The following is a 15,968-nucleotide window of genomic DNA, read 5'->3' as shown; positions in this document are numbered from 1 at the left end:
TAAATCCTTCCTCATCAGAGCTCTTGCTAGTATGGAAAACAAAGAAAACCAATGTTTTCTTTATCTTTGTCTAGTTGTATCCCTTCCTGTGTGCATTTGAGGGAAAACAGTTTTGAGACAGGGTCTTGCCTTATAACACAGACTGCTTCCTCTGTCACTGCACCTAGCAAAAGAAGACTTTTTAAAATCCTTGCAATTCAAACTGTTGTTAGAATATATCTTATTTTCATTCAGTTTTACAGAACTGAGTGTTGCTTTTTGATCACTAAGTTCAAAGTTTTTGCTTAAAGCCCATTTTAGCCAGCACAGCAGATCTCCACGAATTTGAAGTCAGCCAGGGCTACAAAGTGAGATCCTGTCTCAAAACCACAACAACAAAACACAAAACCATCGTGTGTGTGTGGTTTGTGTCATGGCACGGATGTGGGGGTCAGAAGGCAACTTGCATATGTAGAACTACAGAACCTAGGCCATCAGCCTCGGCAACAGGTGCTTTTACCTGATGAGCCTCATCACCGTTTGATGTATCTGTGTTGTCAACCGCACAAATCTGATTGGCTACATTGTTGATTCTATTCTATGTGAAGGTTAGAGAGCAGTAGGATGCAAGAATTTCAGGGAAGCCCAAGTACGATCACAGAAAGAAGTAGAAGAGTGGTTCTTGATCTGGGAGTCGCGGCCCCTTTCGTAGGAGTCACCTAGGACCATTGGAAAACACAGATTCCTAACATGCAAAATCACAGCTATAAGGCAGCACGAAAATCATTTTATGGTTGGTGGTCACCGCAACATGAGGAAGTGCCGCAGCCTTAAAGGGTCGCAGCATTAGGAAGGCTGAAACCACTCAAACAGAAGGAATAATGCAGCTCCTGCCCAAATCTTGACTGCCTTCTAAGCCCAGGGGGTAAATAGTAGAGAAAGCACACCTTCAAATCCTCTCCCCAGAGCGCTCTTCAGTGACCAAGGGGAAAGCAGCAACAGAGCGAACGCTGGCATCGGCTAATCCCAGAGCCAACGTGTCTAACACGGGCTGCACTGACACAGGGGCCTGCTCCTGACAGAGGACAGCGTTACCTCAGTGGTATTCTTGCCTAAGACGCACAATGTGTATACAGCCTACAAGCAGCTGCGTTGGCTGGTTATGCAGGGCAGCAGGCAGAGTGCTGTACTAGCTTACAACAAGTCCTGGGTTTGATCCTGCCCTCTGAATCCACTGACCACAGTGGCCCAAGCTTGTAGACGAACACTGGAGGCAAAGGAGGGAGGGTCAGAAGTTCAAGGCAATCCTTGGCAAAATACCACGTCTGAGGCCAGCCTGAGCTATGTGAGGCCTTTGCTCAACAAAACAAAAACAAGAGAAAAGCCCAACAAGGAAATGGCTGGCTTTTATGCGAGAGTGAAGGAAAAGAAAGCTGGGCAGAGGCCCTGTGCTGACTGGAAACCGAAGTCACACCAATAAAACCCGAAGGCTGAATGCAGGTGGACAACGCGGCCAGCAGGCCCATCATTACTGCGGGCCAGAGAACTGTGTGGAATGCTAGTATTTCTTTGCTTTTGTTTGTACGTTATCTGCAAACAGTCATGGATGCAGAGACCAGAAGAGGACCTGGGATGTCCTGATCTATCACTTTCCACCTTACTCCCACTTATTCTCACTGAAGTTGGAGCTAGGTTGCTGGCTGTAACCTGGCCACATCCTTCCCCCCTTTTAATGTGGGGGCTCGGGATCTGAATCAGGTCCTCATGCTCACAACGCACACATGCTTACCTACCGAACCATCTATCTCCCCGGGCACTAATGTTCCTTTCTTCTCCTTCTTCTTCTTCTAATGTGTTTGGAGGTCACGTTTCTTATTAATTAATTAATTAATTAATTAATTGTTTCTTATTTATACAGCATTCTGCCTGCTCACCAGAAGACAGTAGCAGATCTCACTGTAGATGGTTATGAGCCACCATGTGGTTGCTGGGAATTGAACTCAGGACCTTTGGAAGAACAGCCAGTGTTCCTAACCTCTGAGATATCTCTCCAGCCGGGAGGCCACGTTTCTAAGTAACTATCAGCTTAATCAGAAATGAAAAAGAGAAAAACACATACAGAGGGAAGAAGAGAGAAAAGCCACAGGAGCTTGATAAGAAGTATGTGGGAGTTTCAGCAAAGTTTGAAGCTATATTGAAGTAAAAAATTAATATAAAGTAAAAGAAAGTATAACCAGCATGGGAGGACAAATGGATTGAGCCATAGACTTTATGAATTTCAGAGACTTCCGGGTCTATATAGGTGTTCTGGTTGGATGGGGAAGCAATATACAAATTTCGTCTATTTACTTTTTATTTATTTATAAATAAAATAGGGACTCACATAGCCATATAGAAATCTAATTAATAGATAGATAAACAGACAGGGCCTCACATAGCCCAGGCTGGCCTTGGGGTCACTATGTAGCTGAGAATGACTTAAGCTGCTCTTGGCCCCCGGACCCCTAAGTCTCCAAGCCCGAGGATCACAGACGAGCAGCACCACAGGCTCCGTGTAATATAATGGGGAACTGCAGCGGGGATTCTGAGAGCCTTCTTACGCTGAGCAGCGGCAGGCTTCTCATCCTGGGGCTGCCTGACTGTCCTCAGCTGGGGCGGTGGGGCTGTCTTCCTCAGGAGAGCCTCCAGGCTCCGATTCAGCCACCAGTCCCTTGGCATGAAGCTCTCCAATTTGCTTCTGAGAATGACTCAATGCGTAACGACAAAACTTGGTATTCGCTATTAAAATACTAGTGTAACAGTGGTGGGGGCTGCAGGCTTTACTCTTTCTGCTCATGGGCCTTTCTTTCCGCGCACCGTTAGTAATCTTGCTCTTTTAAATAGGTTATCACAGTTGCATTTATTTACTTTTTGTGACCGTGTGCATGTGTGTGGAGGTCAGAGGCCAACTTGCAGGAGTCCGTTCTTTCCCTCCAGCATGTTGGCTTTGAAGACTGAACTCAGGTTGTCGGGTTTGCTGGCAGGCACCTTTACTGGCTGAACACGCAAGGGGCCCTGAGTTCCGTCCTCAGACCCTGTAAACCAAGTATAACGGTGAATGCCTCTAAACACACACACACACACACACACACACACACACACACACACACACACACACCAATGACATGCTGTGGAGCAACACATATGCCAGCTGTCTTCCTTTATGGCCCTTGGTACTTTCAAGTGACATAGGGTACATAATACTTTTTAAAATTACTGTTCATTTGTGTTTTGGGTTGTGGTCTTTGGAGACATGATTTCTCTGTGTAGCCTTGGCTGTCCTGCCTCTGCCTCCCTGAGTGCTGGGATCAGAGGCAGGTGCTCAGCCTCCCAGGTACTGGGATTACAGGCCTATGCCCCCACACCTGACTCAAGCGCGACATTCATCATTTCTGAATGAGAAGACGAAAATGACCCCGGGGTAAGGAGATGAACACAGTGCTGTCTACCTTTCTCACGGACCACCCAACTCAATTAACAAATTCTCCTTGAACATATGGAAGGTGCGGGGTAAATACTTGTGAACAAGGCAGATACAACTTTTTTTTTCTTTGCTCAGCAGGCCAGGAAGAGAGTGGTGGGGAGACTGTGGGGCACTGTCAGTGTGGGCGGCCATCACAATCGTCCCCAGGCGGTGAGATGACAGTGATCAAGTGTAACAACTTGCTGTGCCAGGGACGGGAGAGATGGCACAGGCCGCTTTGGCAGGGAACCGGGGTTCAGGACCCAGCATCCCCCCAGTGACTCACCATTCTCTGTAGCTCTACTTCTAGGCCCATGGCTCCCACCTTCCTAATGCTGTGACCCTTTTAATACTCCTATCCATAAAATTATTTTTGTTGCTAACTGTAATTCTGCTACTGTTATGAACTGTAATGTGCCAGGCACAGTGGTGCACATCTGTAATCCCAGCACTTTTGGAGGCAGAGGCTGGAGGATCACCGTGAGTTCGAGACCAGCCTGGTCCACAAAGTGACTCCAGGACAGTCAGGACTACACACAGAAACCCTGTCGAGAAAAAGGAAAGAAAGAAAGAGAGGAAGGAAGAAAAGGAAGGAAGTAGGGAAGGAGGGAGGGAAGGAAGGAAGGAATGTAATGTAATTATCTGTGTTTTCTGATGGTCTTAGGTGACCCCTACGAAAAGGTCATTTGACCCCAAGGGGTTACGACCCACAGGTTCAGAACCACTGTTGTAGGGATCTGATACCTTCTTCTGGTTTGCTTAGGCACCAGGCATATGCATGGTGCACAGGCAGGCAAGCAGGCAAACACTCATGCACATAAAATAAAAATAAACCTTTATAATAAAGCAAAACAGGAAAACAAATAGTAACATAGGCGATGTTCCTGTTTTTGGTTTTTTGTTTTTTTTTTTTTTGCCTTAGCTTGCTTTAAAGGTGCAAATGGAAGTAGTAATAACCCCTAGCCCCGCCCCATCACAACCGGGTTATGACTTGTTTAGACACCCTTCCTTGACAGACTCCACATGACTCACCAAATCTCTGAAAGTATGTAGCCTATTTTCTTCATTGGCCCTACTCCCTGGGCAAATTTCTTCAAATATTTTACTTCTGATCTAAGCTAAATTTTCACAGTCTAGAGTGTTTCATTTCTCCAATTAAAGAAGAAAATGAAGGAAAAACCAAGGCCCCAGCTTCTGTAACCATGTCCGAAGAAACATCGGCTCCTGCTCAGCCCCTCCGGCTTGGACAGGGAGCCGTGCTCAGTCATTAAGGGTGTTGGAGCCCCTCTTTCCCCTGCCTCCTGTCTTTGATTTGCAATTACAGGAATGATTCTCAACTCTGGCTGCCCCTTAAAGTCGCCGTGGGGAGCTTAAAAATCTAAGATGGAAGCCCCACCCCAGCCCAATTAAATCATATCCTTGGGGGATTAAGATGTTAAATTCTATGGGCTCATTATCTCTATTACCTTCGCAATCTGTCCATTTGTTTTGGCACCTAATTCGGGCCCTCATTACCTCTTAGTTCTGCTAATTAAATGGGATGTTAATTGTTCATTCCTTCTCTTAATTTCTCAACAATAGCAGTGGCCGCAGCAGTGGCGGCACTGACGATGCGGCGTGGGGATGGTGTGCAGAGCCGGCCGTTGGTGAAGCCAGTTTGTGTTGGACACAATGCCGAGTTCAGACCCATCACCACACGGTCTCATTCTGTACAGCTCTATGACGTCAGTGCTCCTCTAATCCCCATTTAATGGATGAGGAGACTGAGGCAAAGAGAGATGAGGTAATTTGCCTGAAGCTTGGAGAAGAGAAGGAAGCAAAGCCGGGTCTAACCCAGTGCTTCACAGCCACAGTCCCCTCCACCATCCACTGCCAGCACCTTGTCCCCAGGCTCTGCAGGCCTTCCTCGCTCTCCTCTCAGGAGTCTGCATGAGTTGCCGAACTCCAGGTTCATATTAAGGGCCTTCCCTGTGTGTGTTATTTAATTTTCTGTTTTTTAAACATTCAGGTTTTAATTTTTGCTTTCTATTTAATTTAATGCAGGGTCTTCCTATGTAGCCTTGGCTGGCCTGGAACTTGCTATGTAGACCAGGCTGGCCTCAAAGTTACAGAGATCTGCCTGGTTATGCCTGGTCCATCCAGGCTTTTCTCTGTGTGTGCCCGTGTGTGTGTGTGTGTGTGTGTGTGTGTGTACGCCACAGTCTGATTGTGGAGGTTGGAGGATATCTTGCAGGTGTCAGCTCTCTGCTCCCAAGTAGCTCTGAGGGTTCAAACTGCAGAGCCACCTCCCTGGCTTCCTTGTGCTTGAGTCTGTTTATGCTTTGCGACATTAGACTGGACTATGATGATATGGAATCTTCTGAGAAGTTGTCTACTTTGCTATCATTAAAGCAATGCGTTCCAACAGCCTGTGCTTTCCTGCTCTAAGGCAAAATAAGAGCTCTCCATTTCCCGCTGTGCTGCTGCGCTGTGATGTGATTGGCAGGTACAACTGCAAGACGCTGCCTGAGAGTTCAGGAATTTCACGTACTTCTCTGTCGTCCTGAGAAAGCCAGGAGCAGCTGCTCTAGTTGAGGAAAAGGGACTTGAGAGAAAAGGGCCAAGGGCCAATACTGAGCATCATCATTTCTACAGAGTTCTGGAGCCAAGGAGGTGAGAGTGAGTGGTCAACCCTGTGAGCTGTCACCTAGATGGTGCCCGGAAGGCGAGGAGGTGACTGAGCATGGCAGTGAGAGCTGAAATAGGCAGCCGTGGACTGGAGGGAAGAAGATGTGACGATGACAGCATGGGAAGCTGGGTTGAAAATGTTGGAGGAGGGTGCTACTCAGAGGAAGGACGGGACATTCAGAAAGTGTGTTAACTTTGAAAGGGAAGTCGTGTCCTCTAAAAGGAACCTGTGAGAAGATAGCCACTGGACAGGAGAGAGGACGGCAAGCCCTGACACCTTGGGCTCTGCTGTGGGAGGCTCGGGGTGCCACAGGGAGGGTGGGGGTGAGCAGATGATGGTAGCCATCCCGCCTTGTGTCTGATTCAGGCCACTAGAGGGCACCTGTACCTCATGCGTACCTCCTCGAATGGGACCTTGGGGACCAGAACCACCACCAGGGCATATTCACGCCACAATTGCTCAACGCTTTGGTGAATGTGTCATTGGCACCTTGCATGTCTTTGGACAGCCTACCCCGGGTGGCTGGCTCTGCCCAACTCCTGGCAGACGGCTGTAACATCACGCTGTAGACTATCAAGGGCTCTAGCACTGAGCTGGTCCCACGATTGCTGGAAACGCACAAGCTCACTTCAGTTGTCTGTATATTCTGTGGCTATCTTCTTCCTCACAGCTAGCCTTTAAGGAGCTAGGACTATCAGTATATCTTAAAATGTCCTGTGTAAGAAACTAGTGTCTAGGATTTGCTGTAAAATAAGAGTAGCAGGAGGGGGAATGTGAGAGATGGCAATAAGGGAATTCGTTTTATACGATATAGTCTACTGCTTTCACAGGTTTTAAAATTTGTCTCTAAGAAAGTTTCAAGAATCACCATGGATCCCGAAGGCAGTGAGGAAGCCCTCATCTCCTTTACAGGACAGGTTGAGACAGGTGAAGATCCTCTAGGACTCTGGGACTCACTGGGCAGGACAGCCACCAGCTAGCTTGGCAGGCATCCACTCGGAGCCTAACTTACTTCCTGGAAGACGGAATGCGAGGGCTGGATTCCAGCATCATCTTTTATACACTTTGGGCTCCAGTTCCATGTCACGAGAAGGTGAGGAGCCTTGCCCACTACCCGTGCCTCCCAGGACTCTGTCCCCTTTCCTCCAAAGCCCAGTATTGCCACAGCTGTGCTAAGCAGCCATTGCCCACATTTGAATGGACCCTTCCCTGAAACAGCTGAGGCGAGGCCTCCCTAAGTGCAGCCTTGCTGCCACTCGGAGAAGAGGTGTTCTGACTGAACACCAACTGGACAGAAAGGACCTCTTGTTCAGAGGAAGTGGAGAAGGATTTGAAGCAGGTGTCCAGGAAGAACCGGGGTTAATAGTCAGGGCCATGTGTCTTCAATCAAGCGTTCCAGGCAGTGTGTGCCTACGCACTGAGGTGGAGGGAAAGGTGGGTGTCTAAGACATAACCTCTTTGTTAACCCCTGACTGTGCCAACACCGAGTGTGAGGGTTAATCTTCAAATTGACAATCACTGTGGAAAAACCCTCCAGGTGTCCATAAGAGTGTTTCCAGAAGGATTTAACTGAGGGGGAGACTCACCCTGAATGTGGGAGGCACCATCCAACGGGCAGGATCCCCATACTGAACAAAAAGGAGAAAGCGAGCTGAGCACCGGTGTCCATCAGTCTGTTTTCCGGACAGTGGGCGCAGGATGGCCAGCCGCCTCACACTCCTGCAGCATGACCTCCCCGCCAGACAGCCGGTCCCCACCAAACTGTGAGCCAACACAAACCCTTCCTCCGTTCAGTCACCTCTGTCAGACATTTTAGCACGACCACGAGAATGTGAGACATTGAGGAGACGGACTCAGGACGCTTCTGGAAGGCGGAAGGGAGTGAGGGACAGGGCGGGGCAGGTAAGATAGACTCACCAAGTGGGCTGGAGATGGTGATCTTGTGTCCTTGACTGTAGCACTGGACGGGACATCGAGGAGGGGCCATTTCATCTGCAGGTACTGCACCGGGGACAGAAAACACGAAGCAGGTGAGGTGAACTGTCCTAGGTACCAAGGTGAGTCTAGAAAGGGCCCGCAGGAGGTCACCAGCTGTAAGCCCACAGGCCCTGGACAAGGGCAATCACCTCCACCGCACATGAGTCTACTGTGGCACGGCAAACATTTTATAGTCACTCTGCTACCACCATCCCTCCACCACAGCCAGGGGCAAGACATTAAACAACTCAGCTAACGACTTCAGAACCTGTTTGGGAGGCTCAAGCCTCCTCTACTCTCCTTATGGAGTGAAGCACATCATCAGATTCCCAAGCAGAGGACCTGCCTGGTCCATCCCCGATGGCATTCCCCAAGAAACACACTTGTGGGGGTGCTAAACATGGATAAACATGGAGAACTCACTTAACGCGCATGAAGCCCTAGGTCCAACACCCAGCCCCAACTATACAGGTTATGGTGGTGGCATGCCTGAAATCCCAGCTCTTGAGAGGTAGAAGTGGAGGATCAGAAGTTCAAGGCCACCCTCAGCTACATAACAACTACCAGGTCAGCTTAGGATATATGAGATCTTTCCTGAAAAACAAAACTAAAACTAAAACAAAATCAAAAAAAACCTCCCACCTACCCTACAATCAAGGATCATGGGTATTTATCATTTTTTGTTTGTTTGTTTGTTTGTTTGTGTGAGAAAATATCTTGCTATGTAGTCTTGGCTGGACTAGAATTCACTATTTAGAGCAGGCTGGCCTTGAATTTCCAGTGATGCCCTTGCTTCTAAAGCAGAGTACTAGGATTATAGGTGTGTAGAGTATACTCAGAGTCCATGCACACTCCTGGATGTGGCCTTTCATTACTGTCTCTCAACCTTGGATCCATCACCCCGCACCCTCCACCTTCTGCCATGCATCACTGGAGGAGAAAAGAAAAATGGAATCCTTTCCAGAACCACGTGCATACAAATTCACACACACATGCTCTTTAGAGGAAAAGCATTTCCTTTACATGGGTATGACACAGCCTGACAGGAGGGAGTACAGGGGGGCTCTAAGCACAGCATCCATGGGCATAGATCTCGCTCAGCCAATGTAGGTTGTGACCTAAGACAAATGACTTAACAGTTTGGAGTCTGTTTTGTCACCTGCAGGGGAAGCTATTATGACTAACTTTACAGGTTGTGAGTAGGAACGGGACCACATCAGGGACTGAACGGTGTCTTACATGTGGGAGTTATTTGATAAATGGCAGCTATTATGTTCATAAGCAAACCATTAGTCTTTGCCAGGAGCAAAAGCAAGCATGTTATCCTAGAGTCAACACTGACAAGGCGCTTCTGGGCAGCCGACCAGTGCAGAATTCTTGGGACTGCTTTGAGAACTAGAGTTCTGAGAGGAAGTGGAGGTTCAACTTTTAGAAAGGTACCCACAAGGCTTGTGGATGTAGCTCAGGCCAGTAAAGTGCCTTCCGGCAGTCCTGGGATTGGTCCTCCATACATAAACTGAAGGCGGTACTACATGCCTGTAATTGCAGCTCTAGGGAGGTAGGGACAGAAGGACCAGATGTTTAAACTCACCACCTGCTACCCAGAAAGTTTGTGACCAGTCGAGGCTGCATGAGACCTTGTTTCAAAAAATAACTAAATAGGGGAGGGAGGTGGCTCAGTAGGTAGAGGCCTCGAGAAACCTGAAGGCCACATGAAAATCAGGATTCGAGAATGTACATGTTTAATCCAGCACTCCTACTATAAGGTGGGAGACAGAATCGCCTGGGAGCTTCTGGAGCCGGCTAACCTGCTGTACTCGGTACAGCAATGAAGAAAAGCAAGATCCAGCCTGAAAAGGGGAAGGCGAGAGCTAACTTCCCCTTCTCCCAAGAAAGTAAAAACAAACCAAAACACATTCAAAGAACCCAGTTTAGCACATGGCCGTTGCAGTAGCAGAAAGGGCCACCATCCTAGGCTTTTTGAGTGAATTAACAGTTGTAAACACAGGTTAAAGGGATAGGCCAACTGAGCCAAAGATGGATTTTTTTTCACTTCAAATTCTATTCCTTTCACTATTCCATGAGCAAGAACATATTTTCTTTTCATGTGTGTGCAGGCATGCCTGCGTGCCTCTGGAGTCTATCTCACTCACTCTCTACTTCATTCACTGAGGCAGGATCTCTCCAGCTCAGCCAGAGCTTTCCTGTCTAGATAGCTTTTTCCCAAGGTCACCTTCCAAGTCCTGGGATCAAAGGTGGGCCATGATGTGCTCGCTTGGTGTTTACACAGGTGGGGGATCCAAACTGGCAAGCACTCGTCCACCACACTCCAGTCGGCCCACCATGACCCCTCCACAGGGCCAGCCTCCAACTCGTCCTCTGCTCTGATGGACTTTCCCATTCCTTTTCTCTCTCCCACTCCCCCATGGACACCAATGTTCTCTTATGGTGGTGGCTGGAGGCGGCCAATACTTGCAACCGAATACCAGACATCTTCTAAAATCAGCAACCACGCCCCACCTTTAACCCAGCGACTGTGAAATACATGGACCTTACTTAAGAGAGAAAGAAAATGTGCTGGGTGTGCTGGCTGCTCTTGGAGAAAACCCAAGAAGACCCAGGTTTGGTTCCCAGCACCATCACAACTTAAAACCACTTGTAACTCCAGTTCTAGGAGATCTGGTGCCCTCTTCTGTCCCCCACAGGCACTGCGTGTACACAATGTGTGTGTGTGTGTGTGTGTGTGTGTATACATGAACATATACTCATGTGTAGGCAAAATGCTCACAAACATTTAAAAAAAAAGAAGTGTTTCAGACTTTCTCAAATGTCTCCCAGGATGGGGTTGGGGTGTGGCTGCCTGCTGTTACGAATCACTAATGTAGTGATTCGTGATCTGATTTTTTTTTTTTTCACGAGGGCTCATCTCACTTGACCTTGTGTGTCAAGGTACACACATGCATGCCATCACCACACACACACTCGTGGTGAAGAGCTTATCTGTCTACTCAGGCGCCTTTCTTTCTGCCCTAGTGGCCCACACAGGAGTCAGAGGCGTGGGAAGCTTAGAGGATAACGGTGTACCACTGAGGTCTGAGAGCAGGCGGAGCTGGGAATAGTATACCTGTCGCTCAGGGCCCGGCCTGCTCTACCGGCCCCTGGAGGCCTGGGGAGTCATTCTGAACTAGCATGATGGTAGTTCTCCCTTTTTCAACTTTTAAAGATTCCCCCCCCATGTGTGTGGCGTACATGTGTTTGTACGCATGTTCATGTGTATGGCCACACATGTTCATGTGTATGGCTGCCCATGCACGTATGTCTAACACTCTCTTCTTACTCTCTTAATTCTGGGTGTCTTCAATCGCTCTCCGTCTTACATGTCAAGCTAGGGTCTCACCACAGAACGCAGAGCTTGCCGAATCCCGCCTCTGCCTACTGAACACTGGGCTTACAGCTGGGCCTCCGCACCTGCAGAGCTTTTCCATGGCCACTGGGGACTCTGGTTCTCACAGGTGGATTAGGGCAACAGGAGGCAACAGCCCTAGCAACGTGCAGGCATCGGCAATGCTCTGAATGCTGAGGTCACACCCAGAGGAAAGAAACTGCTTTTTAAAGTTATTTGTTTTTAATCTTAATTGTTTCTCTGTGTGCTCTCCACGTTTGTGGGTGCCCGCAGAGGTCAGGGTGTCGAATTTTAGAGGTTACATGTGGCTGTGTGAGCCACGAACTGTGGGTGCTGAAACTAAACTGCAAGAGCATAGACACTCTTCACACTAAGACATCTATCTCTCCAGCGCCAAGAAAGCTCTTCTTGGCAGTGGTTCCCATGAGAGGCCAGCCCCACAGTTATCCTGGAGGTCACTGCACATGGGTGGAGCGTGTCTGTGGGGATTAAGTGATGTGTAGTTGAGCTTAGATAATGTAGCCGCGTACAGTAATGGCATGTGGACAAATTTAAACAGGTTTCGCCAAGCCCTGTCTAAGCTCCATTCAACAAGCCCAAGCTCAAGCTTCTGCCTCAGCTGGGCATCTGTGCAGCGATGTGTTCGGAGCCTGGCCTACCTACCTCTCTCCTGAAGTGACCGTTGAAAAGGCGAAGCTTTGGGTTTTCAAAGTATCAGTGCAACTGTTTAGAGCGATCATTCTGAGAAGCCGTTTATGGGTAAAGGACCCCTTCGATATTCAGAGACAGAAAAGACCACCTCACTCACATTCGCTGCTTTCAGATGCTACCATGTCTGAGCTTCAAAGAGCCTTGGAACCTGGCGGAGGACCTAGCCTCCCGCCATTCTGTTTTATGCTTATGCACAGTGAGGCTGTGGCTTAGAATGGATGACTATCTGTTTGTGGAGCCACCGAGTTGGTCAGTAGGTAATGGTCCCTGCCACCAACCATGACTAGTTTGATCCCCGTAACCTGTATGATGGAAAGAAAGAAGCTACTCCTGAAAGTCGTCCTCTGCCCTCCACAAGTGTGCTGTGGCAATCACCACCCTGAAATAAAGACAAACAAATGCAATAAGCATGTGTGCACAGCCATGGAGAGAGGCCAGGAGGAGGCCAGGTGCCCTGCTCTGTTATTCTCCGGCTTGTTCTCCTGAGACAAGGGTGCTTACCACACTGGCGCTAGACTGGCAGCCAGCAAGCCCAAAGGATCTTACTGTCTCTGCCCATCTCAGCACTGAGGTTACGCAGGCCTGTGTGGCCACACCCAACTTAAAATGTATGTGTGTGTGTAAGTGGCATGTGTCATGCGGTTGGCTCCCTTCTTCATCCTTTTTGTGGGGGGTCAAACACAGACCCTCGGACTTGCAGGTTCCTTTCTGTGCTAAGCCATCTCACCAGCCTCCAGGCTTGTTTACTTGTCTTGTGGTTGTTGAGGTGGATGCTGGTGATTTGAATTCGGGTCCTCACGGCTGAGCAGCAAGCATTCCTACCTAGGGCCATTTCCCCAGCCCTAGCATCTGTTTTCGCCTTCTTAAGGAAGGGTGATTCTAGTCTGATTTTCACATTGTTCTCATTGGAACAGTCACTGAATCGCTCAGCATCTGATTTGACTCATTCATGAGATGCATGCATCGTGACTGATTTTCCTACCTGGGAGCGCTTTTGCATTCCCCGTGAACCCTATGGGGCCTCCGAGGTTTGCTCTTTCTTGTTCTGTACTGTGGCATACTGATCAGAGCACCACATTCCTGAGCAAAGGTGGACATAAGCAGGTTTCCTTTGGGTGATAAGTGTTGCTCTGCATGTTACTTTAGCTTTGTTGGAGGAACACTGTACCTCTTTTCCTTAATGTTCTGCTGTCTCTTTTTGGTTCTCAGCCCTTCTCAGAGTCCTCCTTGGGCTAAGTGCTCGGCCAGGTGGGCTGTTTCCGCTCGCCTCGGGCCTGGGGAAGGGTCCCTCCGAAGGACGTTCCCCAGGGGTTAGAGCCCGCTTTCCTGCAGTGGGGCGGAGACCTGTCCTACACAATCCCACTCTGCTCCGAGACCCAGCAGCAGATTAATTGCAGCTGTGCCCTGGAATTTCCCCAACACACAAATCTTCGTGATGTAAAACAGCTGGGAGGAAATCCCAGCATGCCCTGGACAGAGGCAGAGCTGCCAATGAGCTATGGAGATTAACCCTCAGGCTCCCAGAAAGTAGTGTGGGCCCTTGCGCCAGGCAAGCCCATTCTGTCCCCCTGCTCTGTATGCACGGGACTCCCTGGCATGTCAACAGTCTCCGGTCCAATGCTCTCCGAGAAAACCCTTTTAGCGGGACCTGTGCACCAGACAAAATCCAAGGCCACTTGTCGAAGGATGTACCCACAACTCAGATGGGGAGCAAGGAGGACTCACCTCCTGAAATCCAGCTCCCGGAAGCCCTCCACGTCTCCCATAGACACCTGCAGAGGACAGTCCTTTCCAGCTTTCCAGGTTAGGAGAGCAGCCCTGCCTCTCTGGTCCCCACTGGAAAATACTGACTCCTGTGAGCTCAGACTAGGGCTTTCTTTTCTTTCTTTTTCTTTATTTTAAGGGAAATAGTAAAACAAGTTTTAATCTAATGTGTGGGCTTTCTTAAACAAAGCCCAAGGATTCCTAAGCCTTACTGAAAAGATGCCACAGATGGAGACAAGACCAAGATAACAAACACCCCCCAGGCCCCACCCCCACCTCGTCCTCAAGTGGCTTCACCTACAATGACACATTGCCATCTCAAAAGACACAGTCCCACCATGTAGCCCAGGTTTGCCTCCAACTCACAGTCACCCACCTTGCCCAGAGTCCTGAGTACTGGTATTACGGGCAGGCTCCGGCCTCCCACAGCCAGTGGCTCACAGTGTTCCCCAATGCTGGCATTAAAAGTGTGCACCACTTCTATCCAGCTCACTTACCCGAGCTTTAGTCTTTACTGAGTGACTGTTAGCACTGCCAGGATTTGAAGGACAGCACAGAGTCTGTGCTGTCTAAGCCTGCTGCTTCCTAGAAGTCTGTTCAAGACCCTTTATCTAGTCCCGGGTGGTGGCTCACCGGAATCCCAGGGCTGAACCAGTAGCTCACCGTGAGTGCCAGTTTTCCTCCCACACACTCACAGGGTCAGGGAGAACGGTCCCTCATCTCCCACAAAAACACACATAGATTGCTCCCAGTGTTAAAAAATGCACCAATTCTGGAGGCTGAAGAGTTGTCTCAGTGGTTAAAAGCACTTGTGGTTCATTTCCTAGCACCCACATAGTGGCTACAACCACCTGTAACCCCCCTCTCTGACGTCTGCACGCGCTACACATACATACACTCAGACACACCCATACACAAAAAACAGAATAAATGAATATTTTAAAAAGGAAAGTCCACCATCTTTGAATGATCATCACTCTCAGTAGCAAGAAGACAAAAATACCTTCCCCGTGGGGGTAAAAAATATTTAAATTTCTGAAACCACCGAAGAAGGGTAATGAGAGGAAAGAAAGGAAAACATCATACTTTGACCCTTACATCCCTTATTTTCTTTATCAGGTGAGTGGCTTTAAGCATTTGCATTAATGTGCCGGACAGCACTAAATCCCAAACACAGCCTCTTTGTTCCACGTCAGTGTACAAGGCAGCCACGTTCCTTCCTGGGGCTGCTGGATAGGTGAGACCTCCAAAATAAATTCAATTTGTAAGTCCATCGGGATTATAATAAGCTATTTCTGGAGTTAATACAATACATTAACTTTTCTATGGAAAAGTTATTTTTAATAAAATCACACATTGGGGGCTGGAGAGATGGCTCAGGAGTTAGAGAGCTTTCTCCTCTTCCAGATATCATCACACAGACCAGGCAGCTTACAAAAGCCTGTCTTTCCAATCCCAGGGCATCTGTACGCACGCACACACGCACTCACGCAGTGGGGAGGAGTAAGGGGGAAAGAGACAAATTCAGACACAAATAAAAGTCTTAAGAAAAAATCAGACTTTAAATGAACAAAATAAGCCAGGCAGTGCTGGAACACACCTTTAATCCCAGCACTCAGGAGGTAGAGAAGGCAGATTGAGGCTAGCCTGGTCTACAGAGCGAGTTCTAGGACAGCCAGGGCTACACAGAGAAACCCTGTCTTGAAAAACAAACAACAACAAAAAACAATAAATAAATAAATAAAAGGTTTTTGGTCCCCCCTCTTTCATTCATCCCAAGGTTTAATCTGCAAAGACTTTTGAAGCTCTGGCGGCAAAAGGGCTCCAAAAATATCCCATGGCTGATCAGTGAACTCAACAACAACAACGCACACACACAGACACACACACACAGACACAAGGGCTGCTAAGGTTCAGTTTTCTCATAAACTCTTGCACACACCCCCTTTTCCCAAGTGTCCTCC

The 15,968-nt window shown here is 48.5% G+C and overlaps 1 protein-coding gene across 2 annotated transcripts in view; it reads right to left on the bottom strand.

The window, feature by feature from the left end:
- Positions 1–15,968, bottom strand: part of Tcf7l1 (transcription factor 7 like 1) — a 154,329-nt gene that overhangs the window by 13,563 nt on the left and 124,798 nt on the right. The window contains exons 4-5 of one of the 2 annotated variants that reach the window (XM_060383521.1): positions 8,067–8,150; positions 7,736–7,777 (exon numbers count right to left, since the gene is read on the bottom strand). In XM_060383521.1, the coding sequence (XP_060239504.1) occupies positions 7,736–7,777; positions 8,067–8,150 (126 nt within the window). The remainder of the gene's footprint in view (positions 1–7,735; positions 7,778–8,066; positions 8,151–15,968) is intronic. The other variant, XM_060383522.1, reaches the window with a different exon arrangement.

This window comes from Meriones unguiculatus, chromosome 5 (genome assembly GCF_030254825.1).
Source record: "Meriones unguiculatus strain TT.TT164.6M chromosome 5, Bangor_MerUng_6.1, whole genome shotgun sequence".
In the NCBI taxonomy this organism is placed as follows: domain Eukaryota; kingdom Metazoa; phylum Chordata; class Mammalia; order Rodentia; family Muridae; genus Meriones; species Meriones unguiculatus.
The sequence above is the reverse complement of the archived record's forward strand: the minus strand, read 5'-3'. Positions and strand labels throughout refer to the sequence as shown.